Source organism: Setaria italica, chromosome VI (assembly GCF_000263155.2).
Source record: "Setaria italica strain Yugu1 chromosome VI, Setaria_italica_v2.0, whole genome shotgun sequence".
In the NCBI taxonomy this organism is placed as follows: Eukaryota; Viridiplantae; Streptophyta; class Magnoliopsida; order Poales; family Poaceae; genus Setaria; species Setaria italica.
The window spans coordinates 32,709,758-32,731,139 of NC_028455.1; the positions used below are offsets into that span (position 1 = coordinate 32,709,758).

At 49.3% G+C, this 21,382-nt stretch overlaps 3 protein-coding genes across 4 annotated transcripts; all 3 read left to right on the plus strand.

Annotated features, from left to right (window-relative positions):
• Positions 1-4,531: 4,531 nt before the first annotated feature.
• On the plus strand, positions 4,532-9,046 carry LOC101754923 (3-hydroxy-3-methylglutaryl-coenzyme A reductase). 2 transcript variants are annotated; one of them, XR_215439.4, is made up of 5 exons: positions 4,532-5,656; positions 5,956-6,137; positions 7,116-7,462; positions 8,149-8,581; positions 8,679-9,046. XR_215439.4 is itself a non-coding variant. In XM_004973838.4 (4 exons), exons 1-4 carry the CDS (start codon positions 4,704-4,706, stop codon positions 8,389-8,391), a joined length of 1,725 nt encoding a protein of 574 aa, XP_004973895.1. In that variant the 5' UTR covers positions 4,532-4,703; the 3' UTR covers positions 8,392-9,032. The 2 variants fall into 2 exon arrangements, 1 of the variants encoding a protein (XP_004973895.1); XM_004973838.4 differs by having other exon boundaries at positions 8,149-9,032.
• Positions 9,047-13,424: 4,378 nt separating this feature from the next.
• Positions 13,425-15,463, plus strand: LOC101755463. The gene is made up of 3 exons (XM_004973839.2): positions 13,425-13,705; positions 14,836-14,910; positions 15,009-15,463. The coding sequence occupies exons 1-3, from the start codon at positions 13,535-13,537 to the stop codon at positions 15,060-15,062; spliced, it is 300 nt and encodes a 99-aa protein (XP_004973896.1). The 5' UTR covers positions 13,425-13,534; the 3' UTR covers positions 15,063-15,463.
• Positions 15,464-16,746: 1,283 nt separating this feature from the next.
• Positions 16,747-20,979, plus strand: LOC101755877 (serine/threonine-protein phosphatase 7). Its single transcript, XM_004973840.4, has 5 exons — positions 16,747-17,303; positions 18,183-18,686; positions 20,002-20,148; positions 20,336-20,443; positions 20,600-20,979. Exons 1-5 carry the CDS (start codon positions 16,872-16,874, stop codon positions 20,687-20,689), a joined length of 1,281 nt encoding a protein of 426 aa, XP_004973897.1. The 5' UTR covers positions 16,747-16,871; the 3' UTR covers positions 20,690-20,979.
• The last annotated feature ends 403 nt before the right edge of the window (positions 20,980-21,382 follow it).

The following is a 21,382-nucleotide window of genomic DNA, read 5'->3' on the forward strand; positions in this document are numbered from 1 at the left end:
ATCATCAAACATTCAGACTCCCCCCAACGAAACCACGAATTGGGATTTTTATTTTTTTGAAGTAAACGAATTGAGAATGTGAGATCTTGCACTGTCCAGTACCAGTATGATTCTGCCAAGACAGAACACGGTGTTGATCAAAATGTTTCTTCTTTTTTTTTTTCGTTTTCTTTTTTCTCCCTTTCGGTGAAAAACATCAGTGAGTACCTGGGTGTTCAACGCGCGAGTGGTGGTGGTTCCGGAGCGCCATGTGAGAGATCTGAAACGAGCGCCATTGGAAACCACAAAAAAGACCAGGTGTTCTGGACATGAATGAAACTGGTGGCCCTTGTTGACACAACACATGTAGATTTTTTCGAGCGGATTCGATTAACCTGTGTTTTGTTTAAGGGTCGGAGTGGGTTGGGACGGATCCGATCCAGATGGATCTATATTTGGTTGGAAAGTGAAGTGGGTTAAGTCCATCCCTAAGCGGAGTATTCTCCTCATATCCGATCCAATCCATCTCTCCAAAACGAAGGAATGGACTCAACTCACTTGAACAGCATCTCCTCTCCGCCTCTCCGTTCCTCTATGTCGCATGTTCCTCATCTCCTCTCCGTTCCTCTATGTCGCCTGTTCCTCAGCACTCGAGGATGTGTGGCCGCAGCGGGGAGGATGTGGCAGGTGGCGTGGCACGATGTGAAGGAGCAGGGCGGTGGCGCTGCAGAAGAAGAAAAAAAAGAGAGGCTGATAGGTGGGGTCAACTGAAAACTATTGCTAACGGTGTTAAATTGATATACATTCCACATCTTCCAACCCCTCCAATCAAATAAAAATTGAATCGAACCCAATCCTCTCAACCAGACATGAGATGGGTCCAATCCAACTAAATAAATAGGATGGAACCAACCCAACTCCCCTGATCCCAAAACAAACACATGCTACGTGGTAACGAACACGAGGATGACGGGGATCTAGGGCCCATCGCGTTATCGCAGCGATAGGATACCGACGCAGAGATGCCTCCGGGGCGGGCCTCTCCACGCAAGAACGAGCACTCCTTTCCCCGGTCTTCTTCCAGTGAATGGATGGACCTGGGAGTGCGTAGAGACGTGCTACTCCTTGCCGCTCATCGCTCTCGCGCGCACAGCTGGACCCGCAACGTTCAGGGTAACTGTCAGAACGGTGGTGATCGATCTGTCGGTACCTAACCAAGCACAAGGCGACGTGTTTTTATTTTCGACGGAGAGGAAGTTCAGGAACTCCAACGCATCAGCCTTGGAGTTCACCGCAGTCCGCAGCACGCGATCGATCGATGCTCGGTGCTCCCCGTGGACGTCCGCCGGCGCCCGGTAAGAGCCACCGCAGTAGCTGGCGACGCCTCTCGTCGGGATCGGGACGGCCGCGGGCGGGTCAAAAGGAGGGCGTGCTCGCGCGTCGTCGGAGCCTTTTCCCGCCGCGCACGTCGACAAGGGGGGACGCGCCGGCTGCCGGCACGCGTCAGGGGTGGTGGCATCGTCCCGTACGCTGCACCTGGCTACTCTAGCTAGCTAGGTGTCTGGTTCCCCAGTCCCCACGCTCCTGGAAACCGTGGAGGGCGACAAGTGTCGACTGGCCAAGAGCCCAGCATGGCCGGCGGCTAGCTGCTTTGCCTACTCCTACTTCTCAAGCGCCTCGCTGATTCGGTACCTACCAAGGGACCAGCCGCGTGTCAGCTCGATCCATTGACTACGCACGTATACGCTCGTTGTGTCAGTAGTAGCTAGTTCAACGAGCGTACAGGGACGTCCCGTACCGAGATGCTCGTATACACGTGCAGAATGCCAGAATCGCCATCCGGAGGAACGGTCAGCGAATCAAGCACGAAGAGGACGCCGGCTGGGCCGGCGACGAGCCAAGCACACGCGAAAAAGAACGGTGAAAAACACGGATTATTGCGCCTGCGTGTGCGCCGGATCCTTCGCCGACCCATTCATGCACGGCGGCGCCACGCCGGCCGTGCGGCCGGCGACGCGGCCGAGCGAGAGCCAAAACGTCCGCACGTACGTACGTACGTACGCGCGCCTTAACGATTGACGCGCCGTAGCGCGCCGCCACGTGAGGACGCGTGGACACGCCGGGGCGGACGCGGCGGCGTGACGCATCGCCCATGCCCCCATGCTGCCATGCCATGCCCGGGCGCGCGCCGGCGTGTTACGACTGCCGGGCGCGCTGCGCTGTGGCGTTGGATCCACCGGCCGGCCAGGCGGTCGGGCGGCGGTGGATGGGAGAATTGGCATATAGGGGAGAACCGGTACGATCCAGCTAGCACTGCCGCCAGCAGCCGGCCTGCCCATAGCGCGATCGATGATGATGCCTGCGTGCGCCGAGCCATCGCAGCGTCTCGACCAGGTTTCGCACGAGGGTCCGCCCGGGCCCGGCTGCCGGCTGGGTATGGGTGGGGACGAGGATCCGAGAGTGCATGGGTATGGGTGGGGACGTCGACGTCGTTGGCCGTCGCGCGGCCACGCGGAAAACGATGGCCCCCGGCCGGAAGGATCGTCCTCGATCGCGCCCGCGCGGATACGGCGATCTCCTCCGTTGATTTTTCGAACCGTGCAAGCGTTAGCGCCATGCACGTACGCGTACGTACGGCAGCGCTGCCATGCCGAGGACGACGACGTGGCCGAGAGCGCCTTAATTTACCGACACACACCGGCCGTGTACAGACGGCCAGCTGCCCGACGGCGACGCGGCTACCTCACCCATGCCGTGCGCCAGCCATGCGCATCCCGCCTCGCCGCCGCCGCTACGGCTACAGAGAGCTAGGAGGGTGCGGCGGCGAGCGGACGTCGCCGCCGACGACGACGCGCACTCACGCCTGGTCGCAGCCAACCGCGCGGGAAAACGTTGATCGATCCGGCCGGATCATCCTCGATCGCGCGCCGCGGACACGATGCTACCCTCCGTTTTGGTTCCCGTCGGCCGGGTGCAGTGTCGATCAGTTGTTGCAGTGGGAACGTCGCTACGTCAGCAGATAAATGTATACGTAGCATCGTCAGGGCTGATTTTTTAAAAAAAATATATAAAAAAAGGAGATGATTTGACATTGCACGTTTGTGGATTACTAGCCGCATTTTCAAGGAGGCACGCAAAGAAGGCTTTGACTCTAATTCCACGGGGAGCGACGACGAAACAACTGGGGCATGGATGTGTAAAACATGAACCACGAGGTAGACGTGCTAAAATGGCGTGCCATGCCGCGGCCGCGCTTGAAACCTTCGCCGGCCGCTAGCCTCACCTCGCCGGCCGCTAGGCAATCTGTTTGGTACTCATATGCCTCGTTTCTTTGCCCGGCAAGCTTGCTCGGCTGGGCAAGGAAATTCTTGCCGACGCATCAGCTCTCCTGCGCGGCCGCGCGGGCCAGGTTCGCTCGCCCACTCGCATGCTCACGCGGGCTGCCTAAGCCACCTTTGAATCGGTGTTGCGCTGCCACAAATCGAACTTTCTGCTTCGCCGCCGTCGAAATCGAACTTTGCAGCCGCCGAATCGATCTTGCCGCTGTTGTTTTTAGCTCCGGCGTCGCTGGATTGATCTTCAACAGCCCCAAATCAAGCTTCACCACCGTCGATTTGAGCTCCGCCGTCACCGGATCGAGCTTCGGGGTGAGGCAAGGCAAGCAGCGGCAAAGGCCCCTAGGAGCTGGCCTTGCTTTGCCCGGCGAGGCGAGCTGCGGCCAGAGTTCCAAGCACGCCCGCAGTCATCCGGCCCGGGGTCCGTCCAGAGATAGTACTGCTGCTGTTTGGAACCTCACATTCTCCTACCGCTGCCTCATCGAAACGTCTAACGAAGCCTGTTCGCTTTAGCTTATTCAGATTTATCAACCACCAAACAATATTTTCCTCTCACAACAAATTAACCGTTCCAGCTTTTCAGCTGACTTATAAGCTGAACCGAACACCTCGCGGATCGCTACAATATCAAAGACGCGTGGTACCATCGCAATGCTACAGTGGAAGGGAAAGTGAAAGCAGACGCGTTGGTTGAAGACGGGCTTCATGGACACCACGTGTCATGCCAACACGCCGCGCGTGCGCGACCTCCGGGACCGCGAACCGTGTAAAAGTGTGGTGACCTGCTGAAGTGTCCACGGCCCAGTGATTTCACCTCATATACTAGTGCTACTAGTAGGAGTACAAATCGAGCGCTCTAACGTTTTCGGATTAACTAACATAATAATCCGTAACAAATTAATTTTTTAGGGATAACAAATTAACAACGGAATGCGTTAGCACGATGCGATCTCTGCTCGTCCTCTCCACACGTTTCCAGAGCCCAGTAAAGGCGAGAGAGGGTGCGAGCAGAAAAGGCCAAGGGCCCCCCCGCGCACGCCAGCTCGCTCGCGAGCCTGCTCGGCGCGCCCAGGGGCCCGCCGACCACGTGGTCTCGTGGGCCCGTCGTGCGGTAAGCACACCGGCTCGTGGGCTGTGGCATGTGGCTCCACTCCGCCGCTGTTAAAACGGCCCGCGCCGGCTGCTGCCGGCCTCCTCGTGGCCGCCCGCATCCCGAGGAGGACCCCGAGACAGGCGCTCCTCCGCCGGTCTCCTCCCCCACCTCCCCGCGGCTCGCGGCGCGGCCATCCCACCCCACCCCCGACCACTGACACCGCACCTCGCCCGCCACCCCCGGCCACTGCCACCACCGCCTTTGACTCGTTGACCGACAAGTGAGCGCCGCGCGCCATGGAAGTGCGCCGCAAGGTGGGCCCCGGCTCCGCCGCGACGCCGGCGGCCCGCCACCCGCAGCCGCCGCCGCCGCCGCCCCGGGCGGCCAGGGTCCAGGCCGGTGACGCGCTGCCGCTGCCGATCCGGCACACCAACCTCATCTTCTCGGCCCTGTTCGCGGCGTCGCTCGCCTACCTCATGCGCCGGTGGCGCGAGAAGATCCGCAACTCCACGCCGCTCCACGCCGTGGGGCTCGCCGAGATGCTCGCCATCTTCGGCCTCATCGCCTCGCTCATCTACCTCCTCAGCTTCTTCGGCATCGCATTCGTGCAGTCCATCGTCTCCTCCAGCGACGAGGACGAGGATTTCCTGGGCGTCGGGTCCGGGGCTCCCGCTCCTCCTCCCGTCGCCGCGCCCGCCCGCCAGGCGCCCGCGCCGGCCCCGTGCGCGCTGCTGGGGAACCCCGCCGCCGCGCCCGAGAAAATGCCGGAAGAGGACGAGGAGATCGTCGCCTCGGTCGTCGCCGGGAAGATCCCCTCCTACGTGCTCGAGACCAGGCTCGGGGACTGCCGCCGCGCCGCGGGCATCCGGCGAGAGGCGGTGCGGCGGATCACGGGCAGGGAGATCGAGGGGCTCCCGCTCGACGGCTTCGACTACGCCTCCATCCTCGGCCAGTGCTGCGAGCTGCCGGTCGGCTACGTGCAGCTGCCGGTGGGCATCGCTGGGCCGCTCCTGCTCGACGGCCAGAGGTTCTATGTGCCCATGGCAACCACCGAGGGGTGCCTCGTCGCCAGCACCAACCGCGGCTGCAAGGCCATCGCGGAGTCAGGCGGCGCCAACAGCGTCGTGCTCCGCGACGGGATGACCCGCGCACCCGTCGCCCGCCTCCCCACCGCGCGCCGCGCTGCCGAGGTCAGGGCATTCCTGGAGGACCCTGCCAATTTCGAGACGCTCTCCATGGTTTTCAACAGGTGAATCCCGAAACTTCAAAAGGAAAGAAAAAAAATGGTTGATAGCTACATATTGCAACAGCGTGTGTGCGTTCAATCCTAATGGCCTTTTTGACTCGTGCCAATTGGCACTGGATTAACAGGCAGCTTATGTTCGACGATACGTCTCTCTGATGGAACACAAGTGTCTTAATCAAAACCATTTTTTCCTCTCATCTCGTAGTTACCCTGTTTGTAAGGTTTTGAAATTTTTATGTAACGATGACATGAATATGACGTGATGGATGAATTGCTGGAACTAAACCATCAAATGTGAGCAGGTCAAGCAGGTTCGCAAGGCTGAAGAGCGTGCAGTGCGCGATGGCGGGAAGGAACCTGTACATGAGATTCACCTGCAGCACAGGGGACGCCATGGGGATGAACATGATCTCAAAGGGCGTGCAGAATGTGTTGGATTTCCTTCAGGATGACTTCCCTGACATGGACGTCATCAGCATCTCAGGTTGACTTTTCTCTCCCGCATTTTGGATAAGTTGAATTACCACACCTGAGTCACGTGGCTGCTTGATGCTTGAACGTTGAAGCTTATTATTGAATTGTCAGTAAGGAAATCCTAAATTCCTTGCTGCATTTAATGTAAGGTACACATAGCCCCTTAAAATTATTCATCTTATTATTGAATTGTCAGTAAGGAAATCCTAAATTCCTTGCTGCATTTAATGTAAGGTACACATAGCCCCTTAAAATTATTCATCAATGTTTGAAATCAAACCATGCTGAATAGTCTTCAATGAACAATAAGTACAAAAGACCATTTGGGAATACACGTACTATTTGTCCTATCGAATTACTGAGGGAAGCTTGAGGACAGAACATTGGCTTGTTCAATTCAACTTTACCTTTTCAAATCTGGATGGTCAGTGAAACAACTTGGCATGACATAGGAACTTCAAGTATTTCTTCATAACAGCGCTGCACATCACTATGAATAGTATGTAGTGAGCGACAGAAAGGGCATTGGAAAGGTCTTGTTGATACAAGGATGCTGCACCTAAACCAATACCGACTCCGACAGTTTGACTACTAAAATACTTGCTCTGAGTAGTTGGAACTACCTTTTCTTGATCGTCATGCATACTACTAAAATGTTCCGGAGAAAGCACACAACCTATCTTTACAAATGTTAGCAGTCGTGATGTACCATGCACATCTTATTTGACTGTATTAATAAATACCTGATTTCATCAGCACAATATGTTGAAAACACAAGAAGTAATATTTCAGGCCTTACTAGTTCACCACTACCAGTTTAGCAGCTTCTGTGTGCTATGACTTGTTTGGCAATGCCTGATTCCATTAGCATAATTTTGGGCATCAACTACTGTACAGAATTGTAGATACAAGAGCCCGTAACATATTTTACAAATTATATTTATGTTATTTACCCAGGATAACCAATATCTTTCGCTCCTGAAATCAGGTAACTTTTGCTCTGACAAGAAGCCAGCTGCTGTGAATTGGATTGAAGGACGTGGGAAGTCTGTGGTTTGTGAGGCGGTAATCAAGGAAGAAGTGGTGAAAAAGGTTCTAAAGACCAATGTACAGTCACTAGTTGAGCTGAACACGATCAAGAATCTTGCTGGCTCTGCTATTGCTGGAGCTCTTGGAGGTTTCAACGCTCATGCCAGCAATATTGTGACAGCCATCTTCATTGCCACTGGCCAGGATCCCGCACAGAATGTAGAAAGCTCTCACTGCATCACAATGCTGGAACCCATAAATGATGGAAGAGATCTTCACATCTCTGTCACCATGCCGTCTATTGAGGTACGCAACAATGCCCTCTTTTGTATGAAAGTGCTAGCATATCTGGGTTTTGTGCTGGCGATATGCTTTGCCTACATTATGATTGGTCCCACTTCGATTTTGTTTTGCAACAAATGCTCTGCTCGTATCTTATGGTCCCCAATGGTCTAATACCTGCACATCCTTTTCCACGAATAATTGACCTTTGAAATCTCTCGAACATTTCCATCTAGCAAGTTCCTAAGTTATTCATAAAGAAAGCGTGACATAATCAATGCTGATATTCTGCAAACTGGAACCTTGTATTTTAGTTCTACACTTGTAGGGCAAACAGAGTTGGTGTGATTGGAAGCAGTGTGATTTGTCCGTTCCTTCTTAAGTTGTGGCCTACTTGTTATTTTAGTTATTTTTTCTAATTTAATGCATTAGTTTGGCTACATTTCTTTGTCAGAATGGTCATCAGATTTGATCCCAAAGGAATATTTTCTTCTGATCCCAACAGAAAGGAATCTTTTATTGTTGTTTTCCTGTTCATCTCGTCTATTATGATGATGTTAGGACGTCACAAATTATTGTATTATTTTTCTCCGTTGATTATGATGGCATAGCCTAATACTGAGGCACCTGATATTATTTGTTTAACACTCTTTGAAATTATTCTCTAAGCATACAATGATCATCATCCTCTGAAAATTTCTGAAATGCAGGTGGGCACAGTTGGGGGAGGGACTCAGCTGGCGTCCCAGTCAGCGTGCCTTGACCTCCTCGGGGTGAAAGGCGCAAACAGGGACTCCCCCGGAGCAAACGCGAGGCTCCTGGCCACCGTGGTGGCTGGCGGGGTTCTCGCTGGGGAGCTATCTCTCCTGTCCGCACTCGCGGCCGGCCAGCTTGTGAAGAGCCACATGAAGTACAACAGATCCATCAAGGACATGTCCAAGGCCGTGCCTTGATCCGAGATTTGGATCGTTTCAGGGGGACGGACGGATCCGGAGAGTGAAAACACCCTCGAATAAGTTTTTCATGTCCCGTGGAAGCGCAGAGGTTGGGGAGGGACTTGGGGGCATGGACAGGGCTGAGGTTGTTCAACGCTGGCCTGGTCACTTTCTCAAGAGCCAAAGAAGGATTCGCCATCGACATCAAGTGAGTTGCGAAAAGTTTGCATCAAGCGAAACCGTCAAGATTGCGAATTGGCCAGGTCCTTGTTCAGGAGTTTGACCCATTTGTTTCTTGGTGCCAGCCGTGGCCGGCCAGCTCAACTCAGCCATGGACACCGGCCGTCGTCGTCCTCTGCGTCTGCGCGCTGACACTGGAGAGGCGAGCTAACCCTCATGTTTCGTGTTCATAAAGCTTTGATTACCTTGTTGCAGAAAAGAAAGTAGTGTTGTTGTAGCCTTGTAGTTGTAGGTCCTTGTAGATCTCTCTCTCCCTCGTTGCTTCAGAAGCAGCAGCAGCTCGTGAACCTTTTTCTGTTCTCCTTTTCAGCTCTGTAACTATTTCTTTTCTTTGCTTCGCGTTGTTCGATCCGATTTCTTAATCGAATGCTCTGGAAATTCGGTGATGTAGTGGTTGTCAAAAAAACAAGGCATGTCCATGGCGGCTTCTCCAGCTGCACCATCTTTCTTTTTTTTGTGATAAAAGCTGCACCATCAGCTGATCACCCAACTTGGTGGTCTCCGCCTGGTTCTGGATCGGCGGTTGGTCACCGGATGCTGGAGCGTTCGTCCTCACATGCTTGTCCCAGGCAAGGTTGGTCGGACGGCGACGGAGATGGGGTCGAGAGGTGGCGAGCAACCTGGAGATAACCTTTGCTTTGGCGCCATTATCGTCTTGCCTTGGCGGTTTAAAAGTAACCGGCCAGGGGGAGCGCAAGTTGATCGGCCGGCGACGAGGCCGGAGGGGTAGGCCATGTGGCCTGCATGTTGGGCAGATCGGATCCGCCCGGCATGGCACATGGCCTGGTATTGCCAGATTTTCGCCGGGGCCTCTGCGGTGTTCGCGCATGCCGTCCACTTGTCGGCCAGGAGGGCCGAGCTCCGGGACAAGGGAGTACAGTCGAGCGGATCACAGGCTCACAGCTGCTTGCGCGCTCCAGGCCGCTGAACCGGTGGGGAAGGATCGCATGGGATCTCCAGTGATCTCCCTGTTCCGGGCGCGCTGCCGCACGGGCACGCGCCGGCCAAGCGTGCGGTGCGTGGCGTGCCCGTGGGCACTGCCGCACTGGGCGAGCAGGCACAGCACAGCGTGTGACGAACTGAAGGTCCATCGTGTTAGTGTTCCCCATGTCCTCCTGTCATAGCCTCGTCGAGCAGGGTGGGTCAGATCACCGGCCAGGAACGTAAAAGTTTGAGAAAAATCTATCTAAAAATATCATGAGAAACATGGGCTTTCCACTCGTCCCACTATTATGATTTGGAAAATAAGCGTGGTGATCCCTCAACTTTGCTTTAAGGGTTAAGTTCGTCCCCCGACTTCTAATTTGGCCAATTCAATCCCTCAAATTGATCTTAAACACGTACATGCGCAGCATTCGCCATTTCAATCCCTCAACTTAAGCTTAAACACGTACTCCTCCGTCTCGGGATAGTAGGCGTAACCACTTTTTTGAATTGTCCCAGGATACTAGGCGCTAGACTCTAAGGCTCCGCATGCGCCGTCGCTCCGCGTGTGGATAAATTGCTGGACGCATCGTAGCACTCGCCTTCCATTAGAATAGCGACGTTATTCTCGCGGCTAGGCCGTCAACCGAGTACATATGCACCCCGAGTAGTAGTTTCCTTGCATGCATCTATCGTGACTACCACCTCACCTCTCTCTCGCACTTTCCTTGCATGTGGTCGTGATGGAAGAAATCGCATCGGAGAAGACTCAAGGATAGGCGGCGAAGCGGCAGGTCGTGAGTGCCCGATGCATGCGTGCCTGATGCATGCAATGGCAAGCGCAGCTAGAGTTCCGCCGCGCTCGAGCGTTTCGTGCCCGTGCCATTCGCGCGTGGCAACTGGCGAAGGAAAATTATGAAGATGTCATCTCCATGCAGCAGCAAGCCAACGGTGAATCTGGAGGTCGTCCGCTCGCGATCAAGTCCGATGTCGATCATGGCGCCGACTTCGACAGCATTTGGTACGTCCCTGACTCACTGGCTGGCGACATCTATGTTCCGAACTCATTTGAGGACGTCGAGGAAGAAGCTAGCGTTGCTGCAGCTGTTGCTGCCGAAAGAGAAAAAGAAAGAAAGAAAAATAAGAAGGCCCTTGCAATCGTCCGTCCTATGATGTACAAAATTTGGTTTCCTAGTTTTTCTAAATTGCAATAATGATCTAAATCGTCACATGATGTAATTGGTTACATGCAGTTTAGTTTGTTGAAGATCAAACAAAAAGAGACATTCTGTAAGCTATGCAGTGATGAAATGCATTGCATCTTCACAAATTTCCTTATCTACCTGCAACCTTACTGGAAGTTGACCAATTCTCTCCAATGTTCCCTTCTTCAAATGCGGAATTGCATAATGCTACCCTCCTTTTGCAAGCATTATCTCCCTCATGCATGATTGTAGTGTAAGGAACACACGATTTGACCTGTCCACCCGGTATTCTAGATAGGTTTTAATCACATTAGCCTCAATTTCTTGGATGTTTGACGGAGATGACTTTTGAAACAATGCCTGCAAGGCTGAAAAAATCTAGATCCAAAACATTAAGATCCGAAGAATTAGGTGGCTGACACATCAACCTTATATCCCACCCATCTTCTTGTGCAACACGGCAAAAATCCGAGTCATCAACTGCAATATGCATCTTCGCGTTGTCTTGTTGAATGAATATTGGGCGCTCTCGTTCTTCGGCAGGCCATTTTTCTTTGATGGCAGGCAAGACCTTTTCGATCAAAAACTTACGGATAGTTTCCCTCGTGACCGATGTCATGGCCTTGAGCTCCAAGGTTACTATATTCAACCATGCAAGTAGAGTAACCAAGATAAGTAGAGTTGCTATACGTACTGGTAGTTGCTCCTAAGTAAACAAAATTAAATTTCATACCTCTCAGCCTATTGGGACTTCTTCTCTTGGCCGGCTCCAATTTAGTGAAGGGAAAAATTCCTATTTTACCATCAAATGTGCATACACCATTCTCAAACCTCGGGCAGGCTGTCACACCTAGAAACATCACCTTCTTAATGAAATTGTTGCTCTTTATGGCTCTTCGAGGGATCTGTTCGCCCGACGCCGAGTAATAAATTTGGTTTTTCTTTGTCCTATAAAACTATTTCTCATCTATGTAAATGACATTGTACAAAGATTTGAATGTTGGGTCATTTGGTAAACTATGGCTGCTCAGCATTTGTGTGCAAAATCGCACACGTTCGTTCATGTTTTGTTCACTTAAAGTGAACTTTATGGCATACATTGTATGGCGCCTAAACTTTCCTTCTTCTAGACGCCTATGCAATGTCCTCCTTGACATATGCAAGGCACTGGCTAGGTCACGAATAGTATGACGCTGTCTAAGTGGCGCATCTTTGATGACATCTGGGTTAAATGGAAGTTTTTTACCACCACAATTTTTTTTCTTATTGGAATCAAAAGCTGAAATTCCACCACTAGTTTTTGCATCTAGCCATACACCCTGAACAACTCTCAACGGCACCCCCATATCAGTAGCAACGGATTTCGTCACTTCCTCCTTCATCATGCCTGGAGCTGATCTTTCGAAGCACATCGCATACAGGATTCTTTTTATATCAGGAGGGTAGTACCGCCTCCTCTTGATATTGGCAGGAGTGCCTACATAAAGAAGAAAAAAACATGGTTTGCATGGACTATTCATTCAAGGTTTGCATGCAGAAAGCTTCGGCTCATTTGAAAAATAGAATATGGTTTGCATGCGATGGAGTACCTGAGTCGAATGCCACAGCATCAGCTTCATCTTCGGCGTCTGCTTGAGGCACAGCATCTGCTTCTTTAACTTGCTGCACGGATTCCCCTTCAACTTGCAGCAAGATGTGTGCACCGCTGTCCGCTTCAGGTTCAACCACGATGTCTCCATAGACTGCTTCATCGTCGCCATCAACTATGTTGTGGTCACCTTCATCTTGGCCATCTTCACCTTCGTCGTCGTCGTCGTCGTCAACTGTATCATTGCCATTAAGTACACAGCTCGTACAATGAAAACATATAGAAAAAGAAAGCTCTCAGTGATTACCTCCATTGCCGGAGTCCCAAACTCAAATCATGTATGTCTCCCTCAAATTCCTCAATCTCATCCCAGTTGATAAACTCATTCGAATCTAAACAAGGTATGGTGTTCAAATGAAGAAGGAAGATTATAGAAAGGAATGTGCTGTCAGCCGTGCATAAGCATTACCTATTTATAGGAGCACAAATGAGCCATTAGTGGCGCCACTTGCCAAAATATTTTTCATACGCGCCAAATTAGTTAGGCGCCAGCAGCTGAAAAATTAACACGGGCGTAGATGCATGCCGAAAAAATTAGCGGGCCGCGTGGGTAAGATTTGCATCTGCATGCAGGCGTGAAGGCTGGAAGAAAGCGCGCGGCTACATGCATGGAAGCTGGAAAGACCGCGGGTTCGGAAGAAAATGCGCGCGACTCGGTCTAACGGCGCGGAACGGAGCAACGTTTCACGCAATTATTCCGAGATGGAAACGAAGCGACGTTTCTGGGAGCACGCGGTTGGTCTCTACGATTTTGGAGTTACGCTGCTATCCTGAGACGGAGGGAGTACTGTACATGCAGCATTCGAAAGGAGTACTAGTAAAAATTGAACGCGGCCCATTAGTGCGGCGTTAACGAATGAAAAAGGTAACGACGATAGCACTTAATGGGCCTTATAAAATTGCTCACCAAGGCACTGAATTATTCATTCGTCCCAAATGCGGACCCATGCGACACTTTCACATGGGCTGGACGGCCCACCTGATGCCTTGCTTTCCGTCGCATCGAAGCCCCTTCTCCCCTTCCCAACTTTTCTTTCTTGCGGACCAATTCGAGACACGAAGGCGAGGTCGGTCGGGGGTCGGAGACGCGTCGGCGGCAGGTCGGTCGCGGCTCTTGCGGAGCGGAGGGGGGAGGGGGAGGGAGATGGCGCCGGCGAGCGGGTTTGGCCGGGTGGTGGGGAACGCGCGGTCGTTTGTGGGCAACGCGCTGGGCGGGCTCCGCGGGTGGAGCAACCTCGCCTCCTGGACCGTCGCCGGGGGCCTCGCCTACTACCTCTGGGTCAAGCCCGCGCGGCAGCTCCAGAAGGAGCAGGAGGTGAGCACCTACCGTTTCCCCCCTCTCCGCCGCTTCGAATTACTCCACTGGTTGGTTGGGACTTTTAATTGGAAAATTTCCCCCTCAGATCACGAGCGAGGGCTGCTGCTCTCTTCTGTAGTTCGATCTAGGCAGTGCGTGCGTGGTTAGACCACTCCAGGAACTTTTCATCCACAATCCAGCAGTTTGTTAACTGTTGTGCTCGCTCTTGGAGCCGAGATGTTTTGGCTCACTGGTAAATTTGCATTGGATTGTTGGAAAAATTTTGCTGATGGGTTGGTTTTGGTGCGAATTGTTCCTGTTTCTCTGCTAAATGAAGCCGTGAGGGTTCAAGGAAGCGTGGATTACTTAGGCATGGACTGTAATATAGTTTTGTTCTTGAGTTGCTGCCGCTGTAGGGAGCTGTGAAGGCATAGTTCTTGATCCAGCCATTATTCCTTGGGAAATCAGATTATGAATCTGTAATGGTGCTCTTGTCGACAATAGTAGTGGAATGGTTATTGTTGTGTTGCACCAAATGCTGCGCCTTTGGCGTATGATGTCAGGAGAATTGTAGAGGATACCTTAATGAGGGCAAATAATGGTGGTGTTTCTCTTGTACTCCCCCAAATTACTACTCGTTTTAGCTTTTCTAGACACATAGCTTTTCCTACGTATCTAGACATACATATATCTAGGTCCATAGCAAAAGCTACTTATCTAGAAAAAACAAAACGAATAGTAATTTGGGACAGAGGGAGTACATAACAATTTCGTGCAGTGCTTGTATATAGAGTCTAGAAAGACAGTAAAACAACAATCTACAATGATAATTGTTCTAAAGTGAGTGCAGACTGTATTGCACTCTGGTATGGCATCCAATTGATGTAAGCTTAGCTATTATAATGTTAATTGTAGAATAAACTAGCCCTTATTCTTGCAATTTCTCATGTTGCAACTGATAGTTTGTCATTTTTCCCCTTTTAGGTATATATCATGTTGTCATGCTATTGTTTTTGTAACTTCATTCAAGTTTGTATTTGGTTCCTCTGAAAATATTTAACCATGGAAATGGAAAAAATACTTCAGAGCTGCACTGATGGCACCTTGTTTGTCCATCCACTAAACAAATCATATGCTTTTTTCTCTAGGAGCGAGCTGCTTTGGCTGCTGCCTCGGATCCTTATCGTTATGTTGAGAAGCGGAAACCCATTCCTGATCCACAGGTAGCTACATCCATTATGTCAGACACTGAAAAACAAATTGCTTGACAGACAGGTTGTACGAGTTATTTCCCTGTGCTAACTGTGGATATGATGACCAGGATACTGGCCTTATTTATGGGAAGAAAAAGGAGCCTACAAAATCTGAAGATTAGTTCCTCTGGGCACATCTTGTACCAAAACGTGCCACCCATATGTGCTACAATACAAGGAATTGTTTCTGCATATCTGCTGGCTACATGATATACATTTTGTGAAACTGTTGCTTTGTGCTAGCAATGTAAATGGAGCGTTTTGCAGTTTGAGTACTAGAGCCCCAGGAAGTAACTTGTTCACCATCGTCTGTTTTGCTCAGATCATGAGAGATGTAAATGCTTTCAGAATAGGGGAAAAAATCTATACTTTTTTGCTAGCTAGATCTGGATGTTGACATGTTTATGTATCACTGTATCAATGCACACCGCACCAGGGGCTATAGTTTATTCTGTTGCATACTGTTTTTGCCAAGTAATAATACCGTTGTTCGCCGATGGTGGACACAAACTCATTGATTCCACTCTGCCTGTGACCTTCCATGAGCTTTTGAGCTTAATTGCGTTGAGATTGAGCTGATGTCGGCTTATGGTTATCGGTAATTCACTCCTTGCATGGTTCATGGCTTAGTTCCTACTAAATTTATCTGAATCACATGTGGTGATTTTGTTTATTAGTTGTGGCTGCTTTTATGTTATACTAGTCATTAGTTGTGCTTTTCCACATAGCATTAATCCGAAACAAAACCACTTAACCTTACATTTTGTTTGGTCTGCCTAAAATGCTCAGAAGACCAAATGTATTCTCTGTGCATTTTCCCTGCAGGCTGCAGCTAATTGAAAAAAAAAACGCATACCATGATCTTCCTATTATTCGACTGGTAAATACCAGTGCAACCATGTGCATCATCGATCAGGACTTACCACGGCTCACAAGATATCGCCAATGAGAGTTAACAACAGCACAGGAGTAGTAACGGTGCTTCAGTTTCTCAACCTAAAGCTCCAAAGAAAAGGTAAAACACGCAGTGAGTATCAACTCTGTCAAAACCGTACAGCCTCTTAGCTATAAACCTCCTATATATTAGCCGTATCACGTTTGATCTTGCCATCTTCTCTGATGAGGTTGGCAACAAAGCCTGCGAACCACCTGGATCACACGTCCCAATTTACTCTGCAGACTACACTGTAGACGAGCCCGGTGATCTTCAGACGTTGAGCTTCGCCAGGGGAACTGGGAGTTGGGTGCCTAAGTTTGCCTAATTAAAATTAGAACATGTCTAAAAATTTTGGCCATCACTTGATTCATAAAAAAAAGTGCACCTAAAAACATGGTAAAGCAGTAGAAAGTTCTTGAAACTCATATGAAGGAAAATATTGGTTGCCATATTGTGGCACTAAACCAAGTGAATATAAATTTTTCTTACCTTAATTTTGATAGACCTTGATTTTGGCGAGCCCTGATTTTGGCTTACCACGATATTGGGCAACCAAGCAGCCTCTGGGTCACATCATACTCCTCGGCCTACTGCGACTGATCCAGCCCATCAAAAATACAAAATGGAATTCGAGCCTTTGGCACCAGATTTCCTCTTGGAATCTTTACATCCACACCACGCACGCCTCTCCGTCACCCCGCCGTGGTCACGCGGCCAACGGCGCCACGCCACGCGAGACCTCTTCTTTCCTCTCCGCCGCTCGCTTTCGCTGCCGTGTCAGCTCCACCTCCACGCCTTGGAAACCCGCAGCGACCAAAGCCTCACGGGTAGCAGCAGCCAACTGGGACGCGCCCTCGCCCGACTGCCCCCAGCCGAGCCCTCGTCTCGTTTCCCCAAAAAGAAACCCCATCAAGTTGCCAGCAAAACAATCGAAGAAACCAAAAACGAAATCACGGAACACCCACCACCCAACGCGCCCACCCTAGCCCACGCCATGTCGCAGCCCGGCGCCGCCGCGGCGACGGATCCCTCCCCGTCCCCGGCTTCCCCGCCGGTGGTCGAGTGGCCCGAGGGCGGCGCGCTGACGCGAGACTGGGTGGCTGGGCTGGCCGCCACGCTGGACTGGTGCTCGCGCCACCTCCCCGCGGACCGCCTCCCAACGGTGCTTCCCCCCGCGCTCGTCCAGCGCCTCGTCCTCGCCGCGGCCGCCATCCTGCACCGCGAGCCCAACCTCGTGCGCGTCGACCCGCGCCCGGGCCAGGCCGTCGTCGTCGTCGGGGACGTCCACGGACAGCTCCACGACGTCATCTTCCTGCTCCGCGACGCCGGGTTCCCGTCCGAGGAACGCATCTTCGTCTTCAACGGGGACTACGTCGACCGCGGTGCCTGGGGGCTCGAGACCCTGCTTCTCCTCCTCGCTTGGAAGGTCAATTCCGCAGATTCGACTCGTCTATAAGCTTGTTTGATGTCCCCTAACACATGAGGGTTTCGATCCCATTTTCTTTTGTTGTTGGATCCACGAAATTGGTAGATTTTCCATAGGTGCTGCAAGCAAGCCTAGTTAACAATTGATTCTGAGTTTGCTCATTTAGTCAAATTATTACTCCGGATGCAACTTAACTGAAATCAGCTTAGAATTATGAGGCATGATTCACACTATTTATGATTGGTACTTGTTCACACTTCCTCAAAATATCAATGTTGTGAAATATTTGGAGATTGACAGTTCACACACACACTAGCATGTCCGCCTTCCTATCCTTTGACGTGGGAAATGTAGCCCATGCTATATTCTATTTGACCATTGGGTTGTATTGTATTCAACCATTAGGTGCTGTGATGGAACGCCTAAAATGAGTTGAATAGGTTCCGCTTTTTTTTTTGTTGGTTCTGCTAAATTTATGGCCATAGATAGAAAGGCATTTACATTGTTCCATAGGTAATGCTAGCAGGCTGAGTTCTTATTATGTCAATACTGACTGTAATGATGTCACCTTTTGCTTGGATTGGGCTTAACAAATATGAGTTTGCTCATTTTGCTTTTTATGCAACTAAACTGGAATCAACATAGAATTCTGAGGCGTAATGCACAATATTTATCATTGGTACCCGTTCACATCTCCTCACGATCCAACAAGAAAAATATCAATGCTGTAAAATGTATTTGGATATTTGGTAATTTACTCAGACGAGCATGCTTGTCCTCCTGTGGTATTGCAAAAGTAATTTAAACCTAAATTATGTCCAACTATTAAGTGGTGTGAAACATAATTGTATGGTCATTAATGCATCTCAATTCTTTCAGGTGTTACTTCCAAATTGCGTGTTTCTTCTCCGAGGGAATCATGAATCCAAGTATTGCACATCAGTTTATGGTTTTGAACGGGAGGTAATGGCTAAATATAAAGATCAAGGCCCTCAGGTTTATCGGAAGTTTTTAAGATGTTTTGAGGACCTTCCGCTAGCAACAATAATAGCAGGATGCGTGTACACTGCCCATGGTGGGATCTTCCGTGGGACGGTTGTGCTACCATCAAAGAGATTAAAAAAGGGAAAGAAAGGTCGCAAAAACAAGGCCGATTTCACTGTTGATCCGACTTCCATGAGGCTCGGATCCCTGGATGAGTTATTGAAGGCAAGGAGAACTGTTCTTGACCCTCCTTGGGAGGGTCAAAATTTGATCCCAGGAGATGTGCTTTGGTCTGACCCTTCCTTGGAGATGGGTCTCTCACCGAATAAAGAAAGAGGCATCGGTTTGCTTTGGGGTCCGGACATCACTCAGCAGTTTCTGCGCACAAATAATTTGAAGGTTCGTTTTTGTTTCATTTATTGGTGTTCCTGTTATATTGGAAAGTTGTTGGTTAATAGAAGTATTTATTACTAACTAGTGATGATGAAGTGTTTGTTTTGCTACTTCAATGCTTGCATTCTATATCGCTGCATGCATTTTATAATACCTCTAAAGTTCATCTGAAGACAGTTTTTTGCTTTGTTTGGATTACAGATTTATAGTAACATGCTATTCTACCGCTATTTGGTGATTCGGATTAGTTGGTTTATCAGTTAGCATCTTTCCTTACCAAGTTGTAGGCAAATCAGGATTGTTAGTTTGTTAGGATAATTATTTAGTTTGTTAGTGGATGGCTATAAAAGCACAGCCGTATGATTAGTTTGAGGCAAGAAAGAAGAACCTAAAAGAAGCAGTCATATTTCTATAGGGAGACTCAGAGAGCTAACTAGCTGGTTCTTCCTGCTGTGTGCTGTCCATCTATCCCTAGTCAATTCAAATATACTCCCTCCGTCCCAAATTGTAGGTCGTTTTGGCTTTTCTAGGTGCATAGTTTTCGCTTACAATTTGAAACGGAGGGAGTAGCTTATTGTTTGCTTCCTCCGGAAATTTTTTGCACCATGACACACCACTTTGTTTAACGGAAGTTAAGTTGACATCAAACTATAGTTTGGATGCTATAATTAGTCTACTGTCATTGACCTGTAGCTAGCCTACTGTGGTTGGACCCGATGTTCTCTTTAAATTAAAAATGATCATTGTAATACATTTTAATATTTCACAATTATCTCTGAAGTGCCAGTTGTCAGAATGCTTGCCTTATTTTTGGTTAAGCACATAGACAGGATCTAGCATGACAAATGATGATTATAAGACTGTATTATGTGTGGCTTGATTCTTTCTTTTGATTCTCCTTGAATTTCTCTGACTACAAGCAATTCTTGCTTATTTTAATATGCTGAATTGTTTTAGCAGGGTTGGTTGAGTGTTGTAGAACTCATGCGGGCTTTGAGCCACAAGCATGCAGTTAACATCCCAGCATCTCTTTTTGAAAATTTATGTAACCTAAGACGTGGATACCGTAAATATGACATACTTATTAACATACTTCGATTGAAGTTAGTTTCTAATTTGTTCTGCGTTAGTGTTCAATGGTATTTGATATGGTTGTGGCCTGCTGGGTATTTGTGGGCATATCTGAACTTGGTCAGTTGGCATGTTGGTTGTCTTGTGGCCCATTGAGCATGTAGTTTCATAACATTTGAAAGTTGGCATCATGGTAGAACTGTATTAGTTTTAATTTCACATGCTTACTTCATCTTTTCTTCCATCAAAGTTAATCATCAGGTCACATGAAGGTCCAGATGCAAGAGACAAGCGGCACGACCTCTTAGGAATGGATAAAGGATATACAATCGACCATGATGTCGAATGTGGGAAACTGATTACTCTCTTCAGTGCTCCAGACTACCCGCAATTTCAGGTTATACTTCTATCACATATATTTGCTGTTCATGCACAAATATTGAAACCCATGTTGGCTTTTAGTTATTAGAACTGTGTCATGTAGAATTATTAAAACTTTGTGGCTAATGTAGACGTTCTACTTTTGTTTCATGTATCTTTGCCAAATGATTTTGTAATAACATTTGTTTCTGGACCTGGTATAGGCTTCAGAGGAGCGATACAACAACTGTGGAGCATATATTGTCCTTAATCCACCAGATTTTGCTACCCCTGTTTTCCATAGCTTTGAAGCTGTCAAGCCGCGACCTCCGGTATGTGACATAGTGTGCTCCAAGGCTTAACGAATGCTATGTCCTGTATCCTGCCTGAATAACACTTGATTCTGTGATGTGATCGTGAGGCTATGGATTATGATTGTAGTATAACCCTATTTAAACAATCACTCAAGAGTACTATTTTCTATGCAGGCGCATCCTTTCTATGATTTTGAAGAGGTGATTGACTCAGATGAAGAGTTGAATTTAGACGCCATGGACAGTGGCACATCGAGCCAATGATGATATCTTCTTCTTGCCTTGTATCATTGTATTTATCATGCCAGCTCTCACCAAGGGAATATGACATGAATTTTTGTTGTAATTGATGCTGACGTAGTGACGTTGCAGGTGTTGGCATAGCCTTCTGTCATGTATCTGATTTGTTGGTTCAGATTAGGTTGATCTGCATCTAAAAGTCAGTGACCCAGAAATTTGACATCTAAAGATTGAATGCGAGAAAATCAGACAGTTGCAAATCTATGAGACTTCCTTCTGCCAATACATCCGGAGGATCTTTGCATCCATCTCAATATCCCTTGTTTGTCTGAAGATGGCTGTCTGCTTTGTGATTCCTTCAGCAATGATGCATGTGGCAACATGTTTCCCCGTAATTTTATGCTTGGCGTTGCCAGAAAGAAATATTCCAGTTGTCATGGACCGAATAATTTCCGCTTGACATTTCCCTTTGTAAGAAATAAAATTTTGGAGGGGATAAGCATGAGCAAGCGAAGCCAAGTGCACTTTGTAGACAAGTGCTGAATTTTCTATGCGTGTCCTCGATTAGTCCTACCAATCCTCAATTTCCCAGTCAAAAAAAAAATCCCCACAATTCCGCACAGTTGATCGCAGCCCATCGGTGGTCTCTCCAATGGCGTCACCGTCCATCGCCTCCCTCTTCCCCGCCGCCTCGGCTCTCCCCGCCGGCATCGGCGC

Excerpts from the sequence above, each read along its gene's own strand:
- LOC101755877 (XM_004973840.4), top strand. The coding sequence starts at position 16,872 with ATGTCGCAGCCCGGCGCCGCCGCGGCGACGGATCCCTCCCCGTCCCCG. Across the intron at positions 18,687-20,001 it reads TGCGCACAAATAATTTGAAG|TTAATCATCAGGTCACATGA; the intron begins GTTCGTTTTTGT and ends CTTCCATCAAAG. Across the intron at positions 20,444-20,599 it reads CTGTCAAGCCGCGACCTCCG|GCGCATCCTTTCTATGATTT; the intron begins GTATGTGACATA and ends TTTTCTATGCAG.
- LOC101755463 (XM_004973839.2), top strand. The coding sequence starts at position 13,535 with ATGGCGCCGGCGAGCGGGTTTGGCCGGGTGGTGGGGAACGCGCGGTCG. Across the intron at positions 13,706-14,835 it reads AGCTCCAGAAGGAGCAGGAG|GAGCGAGCTGCTTTGGCTGC; the intron begins GTGAGCACCTAC and ends TTTTTTCTCTAG. Across the intron at positions 14,911-15,008 it reads AACCCATTCCTGATCCACAG|GATACTGGCCTTATTTATGG; the intron begins GTAGCTACATCC and ends TATGATGACCAG.
- LOC101754923 (XM_004973838.4), top strand. The coding sequence starts at position 4,704 with ATGGAAGTGCGCCGCAAGGTGGGCCCCGGCTCCGCCGCGACGCCGGCG. Across the intron at positions 6,138-7,115 it reads GGACGTCATCAGCATCTCAG|GTAACTTTTGCTCTGACAAG; the intron begins GTTGACTTTTCT and ends TCCTGAAATCAG. Across the intron at positions 7,463-8,148 it reads TCACCATGCCGTCTATTGAG|GTGGGCACAGTTGGGGGAGG; the intron begins GTACGCAACAAT and ends TCTGAAATGCAG.